The following is a 25,439-nucleotide window of genomic DNA, read 5'->3' on the forward strand; positions in this document are numbered from 1 at the left end:
TTCACAGTGTTGATTTTTCCCATCCAAGAACATGGTATATCTCTCCATCTGTTTGTATCATCTTTAATTTCTTTCATCAGTGTCTTATGATTTTCTGCATACAGATCTTTTGTTCCTTAGGTAGGTTTATTCCTAGATATTTTATTCTTTTTGTTGCAATGGTAAATGGGAGTGTTTTCTTGATTTCACTTTCAGATTTTTCATCATTAGTATATAGGAATGCCAGAGATTTCTGTGCATTAATTTTGTATCCTGCAACTTTACCATATTCATTGATTAGCTCTAGTAGTTTTCTGGTAGCATCTTTAGGATTCTCTATGTATAGTGTGTCATCTGCAAACAGTGACAGCTTTACTTCTTTTCCGATTTGGATTCCTTTTATTTCTTTTTCTCCTCTGATTGCTGTGGTTAAAACTTCCAAAACTATGTTGAATAATAGTGGTGAGAGTGGGCAACCTTGTCTTGTTCCTGATCTTAGTGGAAAGGTTTCAGTTTTTCACCATTGAGGACGATGTTGACTGTGGGTTTGTCATATATGGCCTTTATTATGTTGAGGTAAGTTCCCTATATTCCTACTTTCTTGAGGGTTTTTATCATAGATGGTGTTGAATTTTGTCGAAACCTTTCTCTGCATCTACTGAGATGATCATATGGTTCTTCTCCTTTTTCTCCTTGTGTGTATTGAAGAATCTTTGCACCCCTGGGATAAATCCCACTTGATCATGGTGTATGATCCTTTTAATGTGTTGTTGGATTCTGTTTGCTACTATTTTGTCGCAGAGTTTTGCATCTATATTCATCAGTGATATTGGTCTGTAATTTTTTTTTTTTTTTTGTGGTATCTTTGTCTGGTTTTGGTATCAGCGTGATGGTGGCCTCATAGAATGAGTTTGGGAGTGTTCCTTCCACTGCAGTTTTTGGGAAGAGTTTGAGAAGGATGGGTGTTAGCTCTTCTCTAAATGTTTGATATAATTCACCTGTGAAGCCATCTGGTCCTGGACTTCTGTTTGTTGGAAGATTTTTAATCACAGTTTCAATATCATTACTTGTGACTGGTGTGTTCATTTTTTCTGTTTCTTCCTGGTTCAGTTTTGGAAGGTTATACCTTTCTAAGAATTTGTCCATTTCTTCCAGGTTGTCCACTTTATTGGCATAGAGTTACTTGTAGTAGTCTCTTAGGATGCTTTGTATTTCTGTGGTGTCTGTTGTAACTTCTCCTTTTTCATTTCTAATTTCATTGATTTGAGTCCTCTCCCTCTTTTTCTTGATGAGTCTGGCTAATGGTTTATCAATTTTGTTAATCTGCTCAAAGAACCAGCTTTTAGTTTTATTGATCTTTGCATTTGTTTTCTTTGTTTCTATTTCATTTATTTCTGCTCTGATCTTTATGAATTCTTTCCTTCTGCTAACTTTGGGTTTTGTTTGTTCTTCTTTCTCTACTTCCTTTAGGTGTAAGGTTAGATTGTTTATTTGAGATTTTTCTTGTTTCTTGAGGTAGGCTTGTATAGCTATAAACTTCCCTCTTAGAACTGCTTTTGCTGCATCCCATATGTTTTGGATTGTCTTGTATTCATTGTCATTTTTCTCTAGGTATTTTTTGATTTCCTCTTTGATTTCTTCAGTGATCCCTTGGTTATTTACTAACATTGTTTAGCCTCCATGTGTTTGTGTTCTTTACGTTTTTTTCCCTGTAATTCATTTCTAATCTCCTAACGTTGTGGTCAGAAAAGATGCTTGATATGATTTCAGTTTTCTTAAATTTACTGAGGCTTGATTTGTGACCCAAGAGGTGATCTATCCTGGAGAATGTTCTGTGTGCACTTGAGAAGAAAGTGTAATCTGCTGTTTTTGGATGGAATGGCCTATAAATATCAATTAAATCTATCTGGCCTGTTGTGTCATTTAAAGCTTCTGTTTTCCTTATTTATTTTCATTTTGGATGATCTGTCCACTGGTGTAAGTGAGGTGTTAAAGTCCCCCACTATTACTGTGTTAGTGTCGATTTCCTCTTTTATAGCTGTTAGCAGTTGCCTTATGTATTGAGGTGCTCCGATGTTGGGGGCATATATATTTATAATTGTTATAACTTCTTCTTGGATTGATCCCTTGATCATTATGTAGTGTCCTTCCTTGTCTCTTGTAACATTCTTTATTTTAAAGTCTAGTTTATCTGATATGAGTATTGCTACTCCAGCTTTCTTTTGATTTCCATTTGCATGGAATATCTTTTTCCATCCCCTCACTTTCAGTCTGTATGTGTCCCTAGGTCTGAAGTGGGTCTCTTGTAGACAGCATATATATGGGTCTTGTTTTTGTATCCATTGAGCCTTCCTGTGTCTTTTGGTTGGAGCATTTAATCCATTCATGTGTAAGGTAATTATTGATATGTATGTTCCTATGACCATTTTCTTAATTGTTTTGGGTTTGTTTTTGTAGGTCCTTTTCTTCTGTTATGTTTCCCACTTAGAGAAGTTCCTTTAGCATTTATTGTACAGCTGGTTTGGTGGTGCTGAATTCTCTTAGCTTTTGCTTGTCTGTAAAGCTTTTGATTTCTCCATCAAACCTGAATGAGATCCTTGCTGGGTAGAGTAGTCTTGGTTGTAGGTTCTTCCCTTTCATCACTTTAAGTATATCATGCCACTCCCTTCTGGCTTGTAGAGTTTCTGCTGAGAAATCAGCTGTTAACTTTATGGGAGTTCCCTTGTATGTTATTTGTCCTTTTTCCCTTGCTGCTTTCAGTAATTTTTCTTTGTCTTTAATTTTTGCCAATTTGATTACTATGTGTCTTGGTGTGTTTCTACTTGGGTTTATCCTGTATGGGACTCGTTGTGCTTCCTGGACTTGGGTGGCTATTTCCTTTCCCATGTTAGGGAAGTTTTCAACTGTAATCTCTTCAAATATTTTCTCTTGTCCTTTCTGTCTCTCTTCTCCTTCTTGGACCCCTATAATGCGAATGTTGTTGCATTTAATGTTGCCCCAGAGGTCTCTTAGGCTGTCTTCGTTTCTTTTCATTCTTTTTTCTGTATCCTGTTCCACAGCAGTGAATTCCACCATTTTGTCTTCCAGGTCACTTATCCGTTCTTCTGCCACAGTTACTCTGCTATTGATTACTTGTAGTGTATTTTTTATTTCAGTTATTGTATTGTTCATCTCTGTTTGTTTGTTCTTTAATTCTTCTAGGTGTTTGTTAAACATTTCTTGCATCTTTTCGATCTTTGCCTCCATTGTTTTTCCAAGATCCTGGATCATCTTCACTATCATTATTCTGAATTCTTTTTCTGGAAGGTTGCCTATCTCCACTTCATTTAGCTGTTTTTCAGGGGTTTTATCTTGTTCCTTCATCTGGTACATAGCCCTCTGCCTTTTCATCTTGTCCTTCTGTGAATGTGGTTTTTGTTCCACAGGCTGTCAGACTGTAGTTCTTCTTCCTTTTGCTGTCTGCCCTCTGGTGGATGAGGCTTTCCAAGAGGCTTGTGCAAGTTTCCTGATGGGAGGGACTAGTGGTGGGTAGAGCTTAATGAGACTTTTTGTTTATTAGGAGCAGTAATCCATTATTTTCAGTTGGTTGTAAATATTTTTTCCAGACCATCATTTCTTTTGACTATATTATCTTTTTTGGCAGAAATATTTGAAGTGTACAACGAATATAACAATGACCCATACTCATATTAACATTATGATATATTGCTTATCTTTTTTCTATTTACATATGATTTTAAAAATTGAACAAATAATAGTTGCATAAATTCTCCTTTAATTCCAGATAAAGCTCAAGTCCCCTTTGATTCCACTAATCCCATTTTCTTTCCTTTTTCCCTGGGAACAGCCACTGTCAAGGGTTGGTATATATCCTTCTAGTCTACTTTTTAAAATTTTTATGAGACAGAGAGATTGAGATCAAGATCTAGTTCAGTGCTTCTCAGAGTGTGGTCTTAAGAGCAGCAGCATCTGCATCACCTGGAAACTTCTTAGAAATGCAAATTGTTAGGTCCCCGCTCTAGGTCTGCTGAAACAGAAGCTCTAGGCGTGGGGTACAGCTAGCAACCTGTTTTCAGCAAACCCTCTAAGCGATTGTTGTGCACACTAAAGTTTAATAACCATTGTTCATTTTGTTATGAAACAATAACTCCCCATATTCCCCTCCCGCTAGCCCCTAACAGCCACCATTCTACTTTCTGTCTCAATGAATTTGACTACTCTAGATGCCTCATATAAGTGGAAATATAGAGTGTTTGTCTTTTTGTGGCTGTCTTATTTCACTTAGCATAATGTCCTCAAGGTTCATCCACTTTGTAACATGTGTCAGAATTTCCTTTCTTTAAGGCTGAGTAATATTCCATTGAATGTACATACTATATTTTGTTTATCCAATTTCATTTGTCCCTGGACTTTTGGGTTGCTTCCACCTTTTAGCTATTACAAATAATACTGCTGTGAACATGGGTATACAGATATCTCTTTGAGACTCTGCTTTCAATTCTTTTGTATATATACACAGAAGTGGTATGGTTGGATTGTATGTAAATTCTATTTTTAATTTTTTGAGGAAGTTTTGTCTCCTTTAAGGTTACTTTTGACAGTTTATTCTTTGCTAGGAAATATATTTTTCAATTTTATTGGCAAGGAGTTACGTATATCTACATATTTTATTTATAATATAGAAATATATAGACACAATGTTTATTTATAATACTTATATATTCTCTTCTAATTATTTTCCTCAATATCCATGTTTATAACTCTTTCCTCATTTCTAATATGTCTCATGTTTCCTCATTCTTGTTTACTAGGGTTTATCTATTCTATTGGTCTTTAAAACCTGGCTTTTTTTTTTTTGGCTGCATTGGGTCGTCGTTGCTGTGCGTGTGCCTTCTCTAGTTGCGGTGAGCGGGGGCTACTCTTCGTTGTGATGTGCGAGCTTCTCATTGCAGTGGCTTCTCTTGTTGCGAAGCATGGGCTCTAGGTGTGTGGGCTTCAGTAGTTGTGGCACATGGGCTTAGTTGTTCCACGGCATGTGGGATCTTCCTGGACCAGGGCTCAAATCCATGTCCCCTGCATTGGCAGGTGGATTCTTTTTTTTTTTTTTTTGCGGTACACGGGCCTCTCACTGCCGTGGCGTCTACCGTTGCGGAGCACAGGCTTCAGGCGCACAGGCTCAGCCGTTCTGTGGCATGTGGGATCTTCCCGGGCCGAGGCACGAACCCGCGTCCTCTGCATCGGCAGGCGGACTCTCAACCACTGCGCCACCAGGGAAGCCCGGCAGGTGGATTCTTAACCACTGCGCCACCAGGGAAGCCCAAAACCTGGCATTTTGACTTTATATTTTCTAACATTTATTTTCTGAGGTAATGGTTTAGTTCATCTATTTGCAATTTTTCAAAAATTGTAGAAGTATCTGGAAGGCTTTGGATTTTACTTTTTAGCAGCAGTCTTGGTTTTCAGATGAAGTTTCCTCAATTTTAGTAATTATCAATTTCTAATTTCTGTTACTTAATGATGCCATATTCGACTTAGAGGAATGTTTTATAGTTTCTAAATTGTTAGTTTTTTGTGATTAAAAAAATTAATTGTGGTACATATTTGTTTAAAAAGGTGTTTCATGGTCATCAGAGTAGAATGTGTATAATTTTAGTAGGACACAGAATTTAATGCAAATCTTTAATACTACTCTTAGAACTACCCTGTAGGTGGCTTGAGATAGTATGCTGTGAGAAATGCTTGGTTTAGCTGGCTGGGCTCCCACAGGTAGCCAATTGACTTTGGCAGTGTGGCAGAACTCCTTCCAGGCTTTGGTAATCATGCGTAGTGCTTTATTATAAAGCAAGCAAGGCAACAAACAACAAACAAATAGAACCCTAAACAGATTGGATCAGGCTTTCATTTACACCAATCCTAGACTGTAGACTGTGTATGGAAAGCAGTTCTATTTTTCAGTTTCTAAATTTTATTATTTTTAGTTGTATTACTATCTTACTGTATTAGGGTAGGTAGTATAACAGCTCAACCAAATAGAACTTTATTATACTTAATGAAATAGTATTGAGCAGCCGAACTGCAGGACAGTCCTCCTCTTTGTGGTTTCTTAGGACCTTGGCCAGCAACGACTGCCATTTTCCATACATGGCTTCTGTGGGAGTTGTTTCCATTCTGTGAGCCAGAGGGAAAAATATAACATAGAGAAAAAGCATGCTGAGGATTTTTATGGGTCAGGCCCTTAAATAGCGTGCATCTCTTTCATTCACATTTCATTAGTTGAACTCAGTCATATAGCCACATTTAACTGTAAGAGAGGCTGAGAAATATGGCTATATCTGCAGGAACAAGAGGTGGACATGGGAACCAAGGAATAAAGGAGCTAGAGGAGAGATCAGCAGTCAAGGATGGCTTAAGACTGCTGTCTCCCTAGAATTCCCGGTTATTTTTTTTAAAAATAAATAAATAATATATATATTTAGCTGTGTTGGGTCTTTGTTGCTGCATGCGGGCTTTCTCTAGTTGCAGCGAGTCGGGGCTGCTCTTCATTGCGGCGCGTGGGGTTCTCATTGCGGTGGCTTCTCTTGTTGCGGAGCACTGGCTCTAGGCGCACGTGGGCTCAGTAGTTGTGGCTCACAGGTTTAGTTGCTCCGCGGCATGTGAGATCTTCCCAGACCAGGGATCGAACCCGTGTTCCCTGCATTGGCAGGCGGATTCTTAACCACTGCGCCACCAGGGAAGTCCCCGTTATTCCTTTATGGATAAAAAGTTATTTATCAAGAGTACCTGTTTACTAGGATAATAATACAGGCTATATGTGCTGTAAGGATTCAGATGAAGCTTGGATAGTTAGGAAGGTTTTATGGAAGAGGTGTGGAACCTTAGTTGAACCTGAAATAAGAAAGGAATTTAGATTAGAGAAAGAAAGTGAGTGTTGTTCAAGCCAGGGTAATCAAGAAAATGGATATAAAAATGTTGAAGGTATGTTCAGAAAAGTTAGCTAGAGAGTGGAAGGTTCACACAGGCAGTTACAAGAAGTGAAGATGAAGAGCAGATGTGAGTAATCTGGAAGACACTGTGAGCCAGTTTGGATTTAAACTTTATTCTTTAGGCAATTAGGAGAAGTCTAAAGATTAGGGTTAGAGGTGAGATATGCAGAATAGTGTTTGAGACTGATCAAAAGGAAGTCCAAAGTGGGAGTTGGTTCAGAGGAAATATGAGTTTAGCTTTTAAATTTTTATTTACTTATTTATGTTGTGGTGAAGTAGCAAAAAATTTACCCTTTTAACTGTTTTTAAGTGTACAGTTCAGTGGTGTTGAGTACACTCACAGTGTTTTTGTGTTGTTGAGTTGTAGGAGTTCTTTAAATATTGTGGATATTAATCCCTTTTCAGATACATGATTTGCAAATATTTTCTTTCATTCTGCGGATTGTCATTTCACCTCAATGTCCTTTGATACACAAAAGTTTTTTGTTTTTTTTTTTTTAAACATCTTTATTGGGGTATAATTGCTTTACAATGGTGTGTTAGTTTCTGCTTTATAACAAAGTGAATCAGTTATACATATACGTATGTTCCCATATGTCTTCCCTCTTGCGTCTCCCTCCCTCCCACTCTCCCTATCCCACCCCTTCAGGCTGTCACAAAGCACCGAGCTAATATCCCTGTGCCTTGTGGCTGCTTCCCCCTAGCTATCTACCTTACTACGTTTGTTAGTGTGTATATGTCCATGACTCTTGCCCTGTCAAAGCTCACCCTTCCCCCTCCCCATATCCTCAAGTCCGTTCTCCAGTAGGTCTGCGTCTTTATTCCTGTCTTACCCCTAGGTTCTTCATGACATTTTTTTCCCTTAAATTCCATATATATGTGTTAGCATACGGTATTTGTCTTTTTCTTTCTGACTTACTTCACTCTGTATGACAGACTCTAGGTCTATCCATCTCATTACAAATAGCTCAATTTTATTTCTTTTTAAGGCTGAGTAATATTCCATTGTATATATGTGCCACATCTTCTTTATCCATTCATCCGATGATGGGCGCTTAGGTTGTTTCCATCTCCGGGCTATTGTAAATAGAGCTGCAATGAACATTTTGGTACATGACTCTTTTTGAATTTTGGTTTTCTCAGGGTATATGCCCAGTAGTGGGATTGCTGGGTCATATGGTAATTCTATTTGTAGTTTTTTAAGGAACCTCCATACTGTTCTCCATAGTGGCTGAACCAATTCACATTCCCACCAGCAGTGCAAGAGTGTTCCCTTTTCTCCACACCCTCTCCAGCATTTACTGTTTGTAGATTTTTTGATGATGGCCATTCTGACTGGTGTGAGATGATATCTCATTGTAGTTTTGATTTGCATTTCTCTAATGATTAATGATGTTGAGCATTCTTTCATGTGTTTGTTGGCATTCTGTATATCTTCTTTGGAGAAATGTCTATTTAGGTCTTCTGCCCATTTTTGGATTGGGTTGTTTGTTTTTTTGTTATTGAGCTGCATGAGCTGCTTGTAAATTTTGGAGATTAATCCTTTGTCAGTTGCTTCATTTGCAAATATTTTCTCCCATTCTGAGGGTTGTCTTTTGGTCTTGATTATGGTTTCCTTTGCTGTGCAAAAGCTTTGAAGTTTCATTAGGTCCCATTTGTTTATTTTTGTTTTTATTTCCATTACTCTAGGAGGTGGGTCAGAAAGGATCTTGCTGTGATTTATGTCATAGAGTGTTCTGCCTACGTTTTCCTCTAAGAGTTTGATCGTTTCTGGCCTTATATTTAGGTCTTTAATCCATTTTGAGCTTATTTTTGTGTATGGTGTTAGGGAGTGATCTACTCTCATACTTTTACATGTACCTGTCCAGTTTTCCCAGCACCATTTATTGAAGAGGCTGTCCTTTCTCCACTGTACATTCCTGCCACCTTTATCAAAGATAAGGTGTCCATATGTGCGTGGGTTTATCTCTGGGCTTTCTATCCTGTTCCATTGATCTATCTTTCTGTTTTTGTGCCAGTACCATACTGTCTTGATTGCTGTAGCTTTGTAGTATAGTCTGAAGTCAGGGAGCCTGATTCCTCCAGCTCCTTTTTTCATTCTCAAGACTGCTTTGGCTATTCGGGGTCTTTTGTGTTTCCATACAAATTGTGAACTTTTTTGTTCTAGTTCTGTGAGAAATGCCAGTGGTAGTTTGATAGGGATTGCAGTGAATCTGTAGATTGCTTTGGGTAGTATAGTCATTTTCACAGTGTTGATTTTTCCCATCCAAGAACATGGTATATCTCTCCATCTGTTTGTATCATCTTTAATTTCTTTCATCAGTGTCTTATGATTTTCTGCATACAGATCTTTTGTTCCTTAGGTAGGTTTATTCCTAGATATTTTATTCTTTTTGTTGCAATGGTAAATGGGAGTGTTTTCTTGATTTCACTTTCAGATTTTTCATCATTAGTATATAGGAATGCCAGAGGTTTCTGTGCATTAATTTTGTATCCTGCTACTTTACCAAATTCGTTGATTAGCTCTAGTAGTTTTCTGGTAGCATCTTTAGGATTCTCTATGTATAGTATCATGTCATCTGCAAACAGTGACAGCTTTACTTCTTCTTTTCCGATTTGGATTCCTTTTATTTCCTTTTCTTCTCTGATTGCTGTGGCTAAAACTTCCAAAACTATGTTGAATAAGAGTGGGCAACCTTGCCTTGTTCCTGATCTTAGTGGAAATGCTTTCAGTTTTTCACCATTGAGGATGATGTTTGCTGTGGGCTTGTCATATATGGCCTTTATTATGTTGAGGAAAGTTCCCTCTGTGCCTACTTTCTGCAGGGTTTTTATCATAAATGGGTGTTGAATTTTGTTGAAAGCTTTCTCTGCATCTATTGAGATGATCATATGGTTTTTCTCCTTCAGTTTGTTAATATGGTTTATCACATTGATAGATTTGCGTATATTGAAGAATCCTTGCATTCCTGGAATAAACCCCACTTGATCATGGTGTATGATCCTTTTAATGTGCTGTTGGATTCTGTTTGCTAGTATTTTGTTGAGGATTTTTGCATCTATGTTCATCAGTGATATTGGCCTGTAGTTTTCTTTCTTTGTGACATCCTTGTCTGGTTTTGGTATCAAGGTGATGGTGGCCTCGTAGAAGGAATTTGGGAGTGTTCCTCCCTCTGCTATATTTTGGAAGAGTTCGAGAAGGATAGGTGTTAGCTCTTCTCTAAACGTTTGATAGAATTCACCTGTGAAGCCATCTGGACCTGGGCTTTTGTTTGTTGGAAGATTTTTAATCACAGTTTCAATTTCAGTGCTTGTGATTGGTCTGTTCATATTTTCTATTTCTTCCTGATTCAGTCTTGGCAGGTTGTGCATTTCTAAGAATTTGTCCATTTCTTCCAGATTGTCCATTTTATTGGCATAGAGTTGCTTGTAGTAATCTCTCATGATTTTTTTTATTTCTGCAGTGTCAGTTGTTACTTCTCCTTTTTCATTTCTAATTCTATTGATTTGAGTCTTCTCCCTTTTTTTCTTGATGAGTCTGGCTAGTGGTTTATCTATTTTGTTTATCTTCTCAAAGAACCAGCTTTTAGTTTTATTGATCTTTGCTATCGTTTCCTTCATTTCTTTTTCATTTATTTCTGATCTGATTTTTATGATTTCTTTCCTTCTGCTAGCTTTGGGTTTTTTTTGTTCTTCTTTCTCTAATTGCTTGAGGTGCAAGGTTAGGTTGTTTATTCGAGATGTTTCCTGCTTCTTAAGGTGGGCTTTTATTGCTATAAACTTCCCCCTTAGAACTGCTTTTGCTGCATCCCATAGGTTTTGGGTTGTTGTGTCTCCATTGTCATTTGTTTCTAGGTATTTTTTTATTTCCTCTTTGATTTCTTCAGTGATCACTTCATTATTAAGTAGTGTATTGTTTAGCCTCCATGTGTTTGTATTTTTTACAGATCTTTTCCTGTAATTGATATCTAGTCTCATGGCGTTGTGGTCAGAAAAGATACTTGATACAATTTCAATTTTCTTAAATTTACCAAGGCTTGATTTGTGATCCAAGATATGATCTATCCTGGAAAACGTTCCATGAGCACTTGAGAAAAATGTGTATTCTGTTGTTTTTGGATGGAGTGTCCTATAAATATTAATTAAGTCCATCTTGTTTAATGTATCATTTAAAGCTTGTGTTTCCTTATTTATTTTCATTTTGGATGATCTGTCCATGGGTGAAAGTGGGGTGTTAAAGTCCCCTACTGTGAATGTGTTACTGTCGATCTCCCCTTTTATGGCTGTTAGTATTTGCTTTATGTATTGAGGTGCTCCTATGTTGGGTGCATAAATATTTACAATTGTTATATCTTCTTCTTGGATCGATCCCTTGATCATTATGTAGTGTCCTTCTTTGTCTCTTTCAATAGTCCTTATTTTAAAGTCTATTTTGTCTGATATGAGAATTGCTACTCCAGCTTTCTTTTGGTTTCCATTTGCATGGAATATCTTTTTCCATCCCCTTACTTTCAGTCTGTATGTGTCTCTAGGTCTAAAGTGGGTCTCTTGTAGACCACAAAAGTTTTTTAATTTTGATGAAGTCCAGTTTATTTTTTGTTGCTTGTGCTTTTTCTGGTATCATATCAAGAAATGATTGCCAAATTCGGTGTTGTAAAGATTGTCTTGTATATTCTCTTATAGGATTTTATAGCTTTAGTTGTTTAGATCTTTGATCCATTTTGAGTTCATTTTTGTATATAGAGTAAGGGAAGAATCTGACTTCATTCTTTTGCATGTGGACATCCAGTTTTTCCAGCTCTCTTTGTTGAAAAAAACTATACTTTCTCCACTGAATTTGATCATATATTTGAGGATATCTTTCTGCACTTTCTCCTCTATTCCAGTGGTCTATATGTCTGTCTTTATACCAGTATCACAGAGTTTTGATTACTGTAGCTTTGTAGTAAGTTTTGAAATCAGGAAGTTTGAGCCTTCCAACTTTGTTCTTCTTTTTCAAGATTGTTTTGGCTTTTTGGCTTCCTTTGAAATACCATATGAATTTTTGGGTGGGTTTTTCTATTTCTGCAAAAAACACTATTGGGGTTTTGATAAGGACTACATTGAATCTGTAGAGTGCTTTGGATAGTATTGCCATCTTAACAGTGTTACGTTTCCAATCCTTGAACATGGGATGTGCTTCCGTTTATATCTTCTTTGATTTCTTTCAGCACTGTTTTATAGCTTTCATTGTGCAAGTCTTTCATCTCTTTGGTTAATTCCTAAGTATTTTATTCTTTTTGATGCTTTCATAAGTGGAATTGTTTTCTTAATTTCCTTTTTAAATTGTTCATTGCTGGCGTATAGAAATGCAGTTGACTTTTGTGTGTTGATTTTGTATCCTACAACTTTGCTGAATTTGTTTACTAGCTCTAACAGGCTTTTTGTGTGTTTGTGTGTTATCTTCAAGGTTTTCTACATATAGATCATGTCATCTGAGAACAGAGATAACTTCTTCCTTTCCAGTTTGGATGGCTTTTATTTCTTTTTCTTTTCTCATTTCCTTTTCTTTTTCTAATTGCTCTGCGTAGAACTTCCACTAGTATGTTTAATAGAAGTGGCAAAAGCAGGCGTCCATATCTTGTTCCTAATATTAGACCAGTAGCTTTCAGCTGTTCACCATTAAGTATGATGTTCACTATGGGTTGTTCATATATAGCTTTTATCATGTTGAGGAAGCTTATTCAGTGTTTCTGTCGTGGGAGGGTGTTGAATTTTGCCAAATGCTTTTTCTGCATCAATGGTGATGATTTTTTTCCCTTCATTTTATTTATGTGATGTATTACGTTGATTGATTTTGTTGTTGAACCATTCATGTCCTCTAGGAATAAATCCCACTTGGTCATAGTATATAATCCTTTTACTATGCTGCTGGCTTTGGTTTGCTAATTCATGTTGAGGATTCTTTCATAGGTATTCTTAAGGGAAATTTGTCCATAGTTTTCTTGCATTGTCTTTGTTTGGCCTTCATATTAGAGTATTGCTAGCCTCATGGGATGAGTTAGGAAGTGTTCCTTCTCCTTTAATTTTCCAGAAGTGTTTGAGAAGGACTGGTGTTAATTCTTCTTTAAATACTTGATAGAGTATTCACCAGTGAAGCCGTCTGATCCTGGGCTTTTTCTTTGTAGGGAGGTTTTTTATTACTGATTTCATCTCCTTGCTAGTTATAGTTCTATTTAGATTTTCTGTTTCTTAATGAGTCAGTTTTGGTAGATTGTGTGCTTCTAGGAATTTGCCCATTTGTCTGGATTATCCTGTTTGTTGGTGTATAATTTTTCATAGTGTAATAATCTTTATTTCTGTAAAAACAGTAATGTCCTCATTTTCAATTCTGATCTTTAGTAATTTGAGTCTTCTTTTTTTCTTAATTTAGCTAAAGGTTTGTAAATTTCTTGACCTTTGCAAAGAGCCAACTTTTGATTTTGTTGATTTTTTCCCCGTTTTTCTATTCTCTATTTCATATTGATTTGAGAACTCCCTTCTTTTTTAATGTAAGAGTTTCCAGCTATAAAATTTCCACTTAGCACTGTTTTCTTTAATTTTTGGTATGTTGTATTTTTACTTTGATTTGTCTCAAGATATTTTCTAATTTTCTTTGTGGTTTTTTTCTTTGACCAAGGGTGTTGTTTAATTTTTACACATTTGTGAATTTTCCAGTTTTCCTTCTGCTGTTGATTTCTAGTTTCATTTCATTGTGATCAGAAAGATTATATTTATTATTTTAATCTCTTTAAATTTATTAAGACTTGTGGCCTAACATATGGTCCATCCTGGAAATTGTTGCTTGTGTGTTTGAGAAGAATGTATATTCTGCTGTTGTTGCGTGAGTTTACCTTTTGGCATGTTATATTTGAGAAGGTGTGTAAGTATAGATGTATTATTTTCAGTTAGGAGTAAGGCCAAAGGGAGAAATTTGTTAATGAGCTGTAGAGAGGGCTTGAGATCACAAGAATGCATAACTTTCTATGAGGAATGGAATTTAGAGCACTAGAACAGCCTTAGATATATCCTTAGTTAGAAGGCTGAAGCTTGAATATAGCCTGGAGTTTTAGATAAAGATGGAACAATTTGAGATAGACAATAAACAAGAAACTATAATATTTAGAAATTAAAGATAATATAAAAAAGAGAATTTGATCAGCTAAATTCAGGGTTGGGAAGTCAACTACATTGTTTGGGAAGGATGTTTTCTCATGTTCCTTTAATAATTCAACAAAGAAAGGGAAGAACAGGTTCCTTTTTTTGTATTCAAGAAACATTTAAATGATGACAGCTACTTAAATTATGAAATTTAAAACGACAAATATCAATTATATATTTCTAGAGTATAATTTTTAGAGGCTAATTTCCTACTTTATTAAGTAAGTCTGAAATCTAAGAAACTTCACATATTATCTAATTGCTGTATTTGAATTTTGTAGAAGTTGTTTCTGGACAGTCTACGAAAAGCACTTGCCGGCCACGGAGGAAGCAGGCAGCTGACTGAAAGCGCTGCAATCGCCTGTGTCAAACTGTGTAAAGCAAGTACTTACATCAATTGGGAAGATAACTCTGTCATCTTCTTACTAGTTCAGTCCATGGTGGTTGATCTTAAGGTAACATGTTTACTGTTTCTCTTATACAAACTTAAAAAACGTTAAATGAAGAATAAACTTGTAGTATAAATAGTATACTAGATCACTGTCAAAGATCATTGCAACACAGAAGTTCTGAGTCTTCTTTTATTAAGTTCTTAGGACCTGCTTTTGTTACTGTTCCTCTGGCTACATAAGGTGGCTTAGAATATGAAGAAAACACAGAATGAACCCGTTTTCTTAAATTAGCATAAATATTCAGACTTGTGTTTAAAATAATATAGAAATTTGGGCCTGAGAGGAACCATATATGGTATAGTAAGAATTTTGAATTTTGTCAGACTGATGAACCACAATATTAGTGCTTTGTGTTTTGTGTGGGAACTAAATGTTACTGCCATCTGTGTGGATGATGTGTTATTAAATACTAGTAGAAAAAATACTGCGTGACTGTTTAAAGGCTTTTGTTTTCTATTGGGATTTTCATAGAACCTGCTTTTTAATCCAAGTAAACCATTCTCAAGAGGCAGTCAGCCTGCAGATGTGGATCTAATGATTGACTGCCTTGTTTCTTGCTTTCGTATAAGCCCTCACAACAACCAACACTTTAAGGTGAGAGCATTGGTTTTGATCCAATTGTGTTTACTGATGCTGTTGATACTTTTAAATGTGAAAAGAGTAGAAAAATGAATAGATTACACCTTTATCAGTATTGCTCATTATTATATGTTAAAGTTAATTTAAAGACCTTAAAAATTTATTCTATTTAAAAAAAAACTTTCTTTTTGTTGTTCCTTTTGTCCTCATAATATATTACTATATATTTTTCTCATAGAAGTAATAATCATTTTTTTTCTTTCCTCTGTAGATCTGTCTGGCTCAGAATTCCCCTTCTACATTTCACTATGTGCTGGTAAATTCACTCCATCGAATCATCACCAATGTAAGTCCAAAAGGTATTGCTAAATTACTTAAAATTTTTTTTTCTTTACTCCTTTTTTATTTCTTTTTAAGAAACACGTTTTTGGTTTACAAAAGATTTTGAATTTAGATGTATGATATAGGAAGATTTCTCACACATGATTCTACCTAATAACTGATATACAATTGTATTTTTCATATTTAATCTTGACCTCAGGGCCCTTATTGAGGAAGATGGAGTTAGTAGGATCCTTTGGAAAGATTAAACTTAAAAGATATTTGGATCAGAAGCCCTTGAGAACAATGCCACTGAAAATATAATTTAACATTTTCATCCCAAAGCTCTTCACATATTATTTTAATACTCTTAGCCCTTTCCCAGCATTTGAAACGTTCTTACTTGTCACCTTACTGTTTAAGTTAAAAGTAGCAGTATTTATGTTGTAGCGCATTATGTATATTAAAAAAATGGTGAGACCATATTTGATTGCACTTTTTAGTCTTCCTTAAACAAATGAAACATTAACACTTAGAGGTGTTTACATGATGTAAAAGCATATCAGACAAAATAAGCAAACTTATTAAAAGGTACTTGTGAAACCTTCGACTCTGATGTGAGTACATCAAGTAGGACGATAGTAACTGTATTAGATTTGGACCATGGATTTAAAAAATTCTGTTTTTCTGATCATATTTTGAAGGTTTTCAAGTGTTATTTACCATAGCTCCACTTTTATCCATTTTTAGATATTCACACGTAAGTGTAAATTGTTCAACTTTTTCCTGTTTTCCTCCCTTAAAAAGGACTTTAATCATTGATAACTTAGGTATATTTGTCCTCTTTATAATCAAATTTCATTTTAAAAGAGTGTCTCTAGTGAGTTAAAAATATCCTTCTCACCTTCATTTGCCTTGGATGTATTGAACTATATCAAATTCTGCCACATTTTCTTTTATCCATTCCTGCAGAGGAATAATAACTACTAATAAAACTATGTAGTGACACATTTGGTTTTTCTCAGTGGGGTGCAAGTAGCATTTTTGGTCAGGACAATCTTTACAATGCAGGACTGCCTTGTGCATTGTAGGACATTGAGCATCCCTGGTCCTCATTTCATTAAATACCTTTTTTGCCACTTCCCTCCTCTCCCATCTCTGCCCGCAGACACTATGAATAACTAAAAATGCCTAAGGGAATGATTCCTCTCTCAGTTGAGGATCAGTTATAGGTAGAAGTAACATTAACTACAGTTTTTTGCAAAAGGGAAATTTTAATGAATCTGATATTGCAGATAAGGTATGTTTGTATTAAAAACTTAGAAAAATTTTTATTTTGCTTTTGCCAGTGTAATGAGCTAAGACATTGTACCCTTGTTTACTTTCAAGGCCATTAATTTAAAAACAATGATTTTTACCCTTCATGTTTATGTGTAATTCAGAAATAAAATATTATTACTTTTTTCTCCTTTGGTTTATAATACTAAAAACATTCTATTTATTAGAGTGGATGGTTTACATAAATGCTTAAAGCTTGTATTTAATAAACCCAAGTGTATACTTTTTTGATACTCTGTGGCTAGTTACTTTAATTGTGAAATATTTTTGTCTACAATTGAATATATAGAGCACTTTCAAGCATGGACTTGGCACTGCTGTAAGTGGCTGAGCTGCTCCTTTGTGGGTTTAAAGCATGCCTGGAGTGGTACTTCATGCATGCCTCAATGTATATGGTGAAGTGGTTGTGCATCCTTCTGTACTCTAATGAGTACTGCATGTGTGAAGGTGGAGTGTGTCTGTATCAGAGGCCACATAAATACGAAATCTATTTTTATAAAGAAAAACCTATATTGACTAACTTTTAAAATATTAAGTGTTAGTAACCTTTTAATGACTAGCTTGAAAAGGAACATAAATTTGAGTCTATAAAATATCTTTTATAATTGGACCTTAGATAATGATACTTTATTACAATAGATTGTTTGATAAATTGTTTCTTGTTAGGGTTTTTCTTTCCTTTGGTTTGAGGCTAAGAGATATTGAATCTGAAGTAATTTCTGATTGAAAAGGACTATGTATAAAGTAAATATGCTAATTTATGGAATTGACTATTATAGAATCTCACTTAATGTAGATATTATGGAAATATTCTGTCTTGAAATCACATAAAATTTTTCTTAGATATTTGGACTCCTAATCTTAAATTTATTTGTAGTATAAGATTTCCTTTTGGGCTTCCCTGGTGGCTTAGTGGTTGAGAGTCTGCCTGCTGATGCAGGGGACGCAGGTTCGTGCCCCGGTCCGGCAGGATCCCACATGCCGCGGAGCAGCTGGGCCTGTGGGCCATGGCTGCTGAGCCTGCGCGTCCGGAGCCTATGCTCCACGACGGGAGAGGCCACAGCGGTGAGAGGCCCACGTACCGCAAAAAAAAAAAAAAAAAAAAAGATTTCCTTTTAAATGATTCTTGGTTCAATACACCTCATAAGTTTTCTTCTTCCTTGCTTTTTCAGCCAGCTCACAGATTTTTTTAAAATTACCACAGTCTCAAATTAGATAAATGATGTGGTTTTGAGGGTGTATATAGAAGTAGTAATGATGTTTGCAGTTTTGCTTTCGTGAAACATACTCATGTTCAGTTCATAAGTACTGTGTTTAGGTCTGAAAGAGTCCACTGTTTCTTCTTAAGAAATCTGAAAATCCAGTCACTATTTGAATTTGATTATAATTTAAGCTTTTATCAGTTTCTAAAATGGTACGTTTAGTACCGTCACCTTTTTTTATTACGGAATGCCATAAGATATGAATTGTAGTTAAAAGATCTGTGTTATGTGCTTAATCTTTATACACTTCCTTTAGGTTAGATTAGATATGTTGTCATAATTGGGCAGTTAAAGAAATAATATATACATATATGAACCAAATATCTCTCCCATCAGTGGAACATGCTATAGCTGGTATAGTACTTAGTATTGTTTTTTCCTTATGGCAGTTGAGTGTAGTTTACTTATGGATAGTTCACATATTGAGAATGAGATGATCTCATTCTATTGAGTGGGTTTGGTTGAAGAAATTATTTCCAAGGCATGTGAAATTTATTGAAATAATCTTGAAGAATTGCCACATGGCTTGCTTATATTATGAAAGTATTGCCATTTGTTTGGCAATGAACTTAGAATTTTCAAGGACAAAAAAGAATAAGTCTACCTTAGTTGACTGGTTTCAGAAAGGACACATTTAATAACCGCTTGGAAAACTAAAATTTTTACCAACTACATAATGTCTAGGTTTTAGTGCGTATTTTATTTGAAAGTGTATCTTTAAATTTTACTTTAAAATGAATGATTTTATATATTATGAAAAACAGAAATTTTGAAAATAACTAAATCTTAAGTTAAAATCAAGTTATTTAATAGGGTATACTTGGTACCATGATACAATTTCAACAGCTATCAAAATGACATAGTAGTTTGGATAGGATGTTACATGGGACGCATATGTCTTTAGTTCAGCAGTTTCTGACAAGATATTATAGGGTCAGTAGAGTGAGGACTCTTATCTCAAAGCATTTTGTGATTATTCAGTCTTCGTTACTTTAAGCTGATTAACACAAGCTGTATAAATTAGTAGATATATGGAAATCAAGGTGTATTGATTGCTCTGTGCAAGTCAGGTGACCAAATTGACTAACATTTAAGGAATTCATTATATAATGAAACTAATAAAACTTGATCATTTGTTAGGAAGTAAATTAAGAGTTTGAGAGAAAAATAGAAACAATCATACTATCCAAGTAAAAGTATTTCTTCCCTCATAACTTAGGAGTTTTTTCATAAATGGAGTTCAGTATTGATTGTATTTTATAAATTGGTTTTATAGTATACTATCCAGTAAATAGAGTTTGTAATCCAGAATTTGGGGTTTAGGTAATATAACCTGATGCTACTGTAAATATTCTGAGAGTTATGGCTAAAAAAATTAAATGTTGAGAATTTAATTAGCTTAGTTTCAAATTAGAAGGAACTTGGGAATAGGATGTGAAGCTATCACATCCCCTTATCTAGTGTTTCAAATTGTTCTTTCAGGTATTTCTTATAGCAGGAGTATTATAAATTGGAAGCCTGTATTTTAAGTCATCCTATTCCTTGCATACTCTCTCTATATAGTGAAAATTCATCCAGTCATTTTTGTGTTCACTGATAGACAAACTTAACAGTTTTAGTGATTTTCATAATTGTCATTTTCCATAATATAGTAATTAATTCATTTAAAAGTAAAAGATACACTTTCAAATAAAATAGGCACTAAAAACTAGAATCAAAGCTAAATAAACAGATTAAACTGTAGAAAAATATTTACAAAAAATAATTACTTAAAAAATATTTAGCTATGATCATTTTGTCTTTGTGGTGATCGTTAGTCTTCTCATGTATTGTGCCATCATTGCATATCAATTTAAGATTATAGGTTTACTAATAGCTTTATCTCATTTACTAATTTCATGTTGTAATTATCATTGTTTGTCTGTGGGCATATAAGTAATGGTTTATCACATATTCCTTCAACACTGTGTTGAACCACTAATCTCTTTTAAAACTGATAATAGCATTCTTGCCTTGGGAAATATATACTATATATGCATATGTTTCTGAAATGTGTAAAACATTAAACTTATAAAAAAGAAAAAGATTGCCTACAGAATTAGCCCTCTAAAAACTTTGTTTTTCAGATTCACTAGATTATCAGTGAGAAAAGACAGTCTCAAATGCTCACGCTTACGTAGTGAGTGATTTGTTTCATGTTCATTATGATATTTTAAAATAGATGTATGGTTTGGTGTTTGAATTAAAGACATTACTTGAAGACTTTGGAAATCATAGTGTGTGTTTGCATGGTCTTAGGAAATTTCTCACAAAGTGATAAAACTACAGTGATTACCAGAGCATATAACTCATGCAAATTTGGACTTTTCCTTTCTTATGGTCTCTGTTTTTCTCCAGTCTGCATTGGATTGGTGGCCTAAGATTGATGCCGTATATTGTCACTCAGTTGAACTTCGAAATATGTTTGGTGAAACACTTCATAAAGCAGTCCAGGGTTGTGGAGCGCACCCAGCGATACGAATGGCACCGGTAAGATTAATCATGAATTTTGAATTCCACCTTCTTGCAGTTGCGTTTTCAGTGCCTTTATCCCATTCTTGCTGTTTTGATTTTTTTAGAAAATCAAATGAGACCTTTCTTTTCAGTAAGTATTGTGGTATGTTGAATACTGCAATATTGTTGCAATACTAGTTAATGATGTATGTTTTCCACTATTTCAGTGAGTTTAACTTACTTTTCTTAGAGAGATTTTCTAAAAAAATGCTGTTAAAATCTTAATGAATGTCACTTTTTCTTTCCTTTTTTAGTTTCTTTTTCCTTTAATCTTTCCTTATGAATCAAAATATTTTGATTAGCTCCTCATCTTTTGGGGGTGAGTAAGGGAAGCTGACTCCTGGGTTAGAGTGAATGTTCCTACTAATGCACAGTTTTGCCCATTGGATGCTGAATATTGCACACAGGAAATTACAAATAAAATTTAAAGTTTATATTTAAAATAAAAATATTTCATATTTCATTAAACATGCTTTGAACATTTAAAATGATAGGCACTTTGATATTAAAGTTTGACTCTGTTTAAACTTAATAAAAGTAGATATTTTCAAATAAGCATTCTCACAGATTAATACTCTTAATTTGGAAACTCATATAGAACCAATTTAAAAAGACAATTAGAAGATGGTAGAAGTCATTTCTTGGTATTCACGTATAGCTGGAGTTATACATGGCAACTCTTGACATCGATTGGTAGTGCTTTATCTTCTGCTTCTTATTTTCTATTCTTTTTGGCTACTGTCGCTCACATGGTCAGATGCCAACCAGTCACTGTTTTGCATGGCAGTGGGCAGTGGCTGTATGTATGACCATTGTAACTACCTCAGAAAAGTCTTTGGTTTCTTTGACTTTTCTGTGTATAGTTACCATTATAGTCACATCATGTCATTTCACATGAAAGTGTGGCATGTGGCATGTGGCATGTTTTCACCTATTGGTTTTAATAGTAAATTAGCCACTTCACACTTAAAAGATAATTTAAACAGCTTTCTTCCTGGCATACATCTCTTTTTCCAAGTTCCCTCAGTCAGTAAAATATTTTGGTTTTATACAGTTCTAGTTCACTCTGATCCAGTTGTCAGCCATTGTTTCTGAGGATTGTTTATCTTAGATGTTCAAATAGAGAAGTTTGCTACACCATATATTTTGGGATTATTTAGCCCAAAAAATTATAGCCAAAAGAGCATGGCAGTCATGTTTTATTAAATAAAATGCAAAGTTATCTTTAGTTTTTGTAATGCCAATTTCTTAATTTTTTAAAAAAATGAAAATTTCAATCCAAGTATAAATTAATTGGAGATAAACATAAATAATAGCTACTTAAATGTTATTAACTTGACATTCATTTTTAAAAAGTTTTAGAAAATGACTTAAACTTTAAAAATTATTTACTGACCTATTTATTCATTCCAAATATCCTCTGGGAAGTTAGAACTTTGACTTTTTAATTTAATTTAATTAATTAATTTATTTATTGGTTGTGTTGGGTCTTTGTTGCTGTGCACGGGCTTTCTCTAGTTGTGGAGAGTGGGGGCTACTCTTCGTTGTGGTGTGCGGGCTTCTCTTTGCGGTGGCTTCTCCTGTTGTGGAGCACAGGCTCTAGGCGCGTGGGCTCAGTAGTTGTGGCTCGCCGGCTTAGTTGCTCCGCAGCATGTGGGATCTTCCTGGACTAGGGATTGAGCACGTGTCCCCTGCATTGGCAGGCGGATTCTTTTTTTTTTAATTAATTAATTAATTTTTGGCTGTGTTGGGTCTTCGTTGCTGTGTGCGGGCTTTCTCTAGTTGCGGTGAGTGGGGGCTGCTCTTCGTTGCAGTGGGCGTGCTTCTCATTGCAGTGGCTTCTCGTTGCAGAGCACGGGCTGTAGGTGCGCAGGCTTCAGTAGTTGTGGCATGTGGGCTCAGTAGTTGTGGCTTGCGGGCTCTAGAACTCAGGCTCAGTAGTTGTGGCACATGGGCTTAGTTGCTCCACGGCACATGGGATCTTCCCGGGCCAGGGCTTGAACCTATGTCCCCTGCATTGGCAGGCAGATTCTTAACCACTGTGCCACCAGGGAAGCCCAGCAGGCAGATTCTTAACTACTGTGCCACCAGGGAAGTCTGTGAAATTTTATATGTATATGTATTTGTACATAATGGCCAAGGGACGGCTTCCTGGCTGATACTTTTTTTTTTTTTTTACTTTTTATTTTATATGGGAGTATAGCTGATTGACAATGTTGTGATAGTTTCAGGTGTACAACAAAGCAACTCAGCCATACATATACGTGTATCCATTCTCCCCCAAACTCCCCTCCCATCCAAGCTCTGGCTGATACTCTTATCAGGGAAAATAATCATCAAATCTACTATGAAATAATTTTTTAGGATAAGAAAATGCTTCAATTTGGATGATCCTTAAGGTGAATCTTATCTCTCTTAAGCCTGGTGAGTGAACAGTCTGACAACAAATATAGGAAGTATCGAATTTCCACTAGCTGCCAAGCACATTGTTAATGCCAGGGAAGCATGATGAGCTAAACAGTCACAGAGATGCCAGTCTTGTAGGTTTTGCTTGAAAACTTCTAATGAAGAGCCAACTACAGTGCCCATAAAGTCTGGAAACAGTCAAATATACATAATGAATGGTTTAGAGATACTTTACATCAGGGTTTTCCAACTTTGGCACTACTGACATTTTGGCATGGTTAATTCTTTGTTGTAGGGGACTGTCCTGTGCATTGTGGGATGTTTAACAGCATCTTTAGCGTCTACCGACTAGACACCAGCAGCATCTCTTGCCCCCCAGCCAGTCATGAAAAACAAAAATGTCTACAGACATTTTTCAGATATTCCCTGGGGAACAAAATTGCCCCCAGTTGAGAGCCACTGTATGACATGATATGTTCAGTGGGTTGTTCTTATTTGCATTGCCTCAGATAATTTGAGGCTCTGATAAACCTTAGCTTTCAGTTTGCTGCAGAATTAATCAAGGATTTCATTGTGTCAAGTTAAAATAATATGTGTTTCTAGGCTTTACAACTACTTTGTATTTTGGATATGGATAAATTTCTTTCTGTAAAGAGCCAAGTATTTAAAAATTTTTCTCCAACCAAGATCAACTCATGTCCCTATCACTCCCAGCTATCATAATCCTCTCTCTTTTTTTGGAGCTCTATAGAACCCTTCTGATTCTTCCATAAGACAGCACTGCGGGGGGGGTGGGATTAATTGGGAGGTTGGGATTGACATATATACACTATCGATACTATGTATAAAATAGATAACTAATGAGAACCTACTGTATAGCACAGGGAACTCTACTCAGTGCTCTGTGGTGACCTAAATGAGAAGGAACTCCAAAAAAGAGGGGATATATGTATATGTATAGCTGATTTCACTTTGCTGTACAGTATAAACTAACACAGTATTGTAAAGCAACTATACTCCAATCAAAAAAAAAAAAAGAAGTGGCACAGGAGATCAAACAAAGAAAGCAAGATCCATACACACACACGCACGCACACACAAAGACAGCCCTGCAGATACTTGAATAAAGTTATACTGTACTGCTAAGGGTGCTTCAGAAGTGTGTGTAGATATGCACTTTGTTTCCTCTGTTTTTACAGCTAAGGAAACTGAGGCACAAGCACTGTTAAATGAAAGACATATCACATGGTTAGTAAATAGTCAACATTCAGTCCCGTGTCTTTCCAGTTCTTCAGCTGTCTTCCCCTGCCCTTGTTTTAGCTTGATGAAAGCAGGAGCCTTGTCTGGCTTGTCCAGCACCCAGTTCCTGGTCCCTAGAGCAGTATCTGGCATGTCATAGGCATCTAGTACCTATTTGTTGAATTCCTTACTTGACCTGCTTTCAAAACCCCCCTCCATCTGGTATGCTTCTCTTCTGGAAAGAATCTTCATTGCTTTTTTTCAATGAAAATGACATATTAAGGTCTGAGTTTAGTGTTCGAGGTGTGGTATAATAATTGATGAAAACTGTTAACCTGCTGTGTCTGCATATGATGTTTCTACTAATGCAGTCAAGGATTGCATTATTTTAGATTAAGCTTTTAATCATTTAAACTCTTTAGCCTTTTCCATATGAACATTGAGCCATAGCTTCTCCATTTTGTACTTTTGTAGTATTTTTAAAAATTTGAGATATTTATCTCAGCACTAATCATTTATGTTTTAAAAATAAGATAGCCTGTTAATAATATGTGTAAATTCTGCACGAAAATTTTCCTTCTTAAAGGGGATCCTGGCTCAGCACATGCTTCCTACATGCCTATAATTCAGTCATGGCCTTAATTAACTTAACAGATGGTTTTGGCCCTTCATAAACACCTGAGCACTCTGATTCATGAATTTTTTCCTGGGCACGACTGCCTCTCCTCTTTGGCCAATGTGCGTATACCAGGTTGGATTCCTACTATTGTTTGCAATGTGGAAGATTAATTAATAAACTAATGCATGGTTTATTTTTCTTACATTTCTGGCCAAGAAATATCTTTCTTCTTTAGCATGTTATTTTTGACTTTAGGTAACCCACTAATGGTCACTAATTAAAAGGTGTTTGAATTGAAAAATTTATTTAAATTTTTCAAGTCTTTTCCCTCAGTTTTATTGAGATATAATTGACCCACAGCACTATATGAGTTTAAGATGTACTGCATAATAACTTAAGTTTCATATACTGTGAAATGATTACCACAATATGTTAGGTTAACATCCATCATTTCATATACATACCAAAAAAAAAGAAAAAAAGGTTTTTTCCTTGTGATGGGAACTCAGGATCTACTTTCTTAACAACT

The 25,439-nt window shown here is 35.5% G+C and overlaps 1 protein-coding gene across 9 annotated transcripts in view; it reads left to right on the top strand.

Moving 5' to 3' along the window:
- Window positions 1-25,439, top strand: part of NF1 (neurofibromin 1) — a 255,886-nt gene that overhangs the window by 75,779 nt on the left and 154,668 nt on the right. For all 9 annotated transcript variants that reach the window (XM_089900778.1, XM_089900773.1, XM_089900775.1 and 6 more), the window contains exons 9-12: window positions 14,423-14,596; window positions 15,065-15,187; window positions 15,444-15,518; window positions 20,491-20,622. In XM_089900778.1, coding sequence (XP_089756904.1) covers window positions 14,423-14,596; window positions 15,065-15,187; window positions 15,444-15,518; window positions 20,491-20,622 — 504 coding nt within the window. The remainder of the gene's footprint in view (window positions 1-14,422; window positions 14,597-15,064; window positions 15,188-15,443; window positions 15,519-20,490; window positions 20,623-25,439) is intronic.

This window comes from Delphinapterus leucas, chromosome 19 (genome assembly GCF_059928025.1).
Source record: "Delphinapterus leucas isolate spDelLeu-1000000601 "Yukka" chromosome 19, BTC_Dleu_Yukka2, whole genome shotgun sequence".
Taxonomy (NCBI): domain Eukaryota; kingdom Metazoa; phylum Chordata; class Mammalia; order Artiodactyla; family Monodontidae; genus Delphinapterus; species Delphinapterus leucas.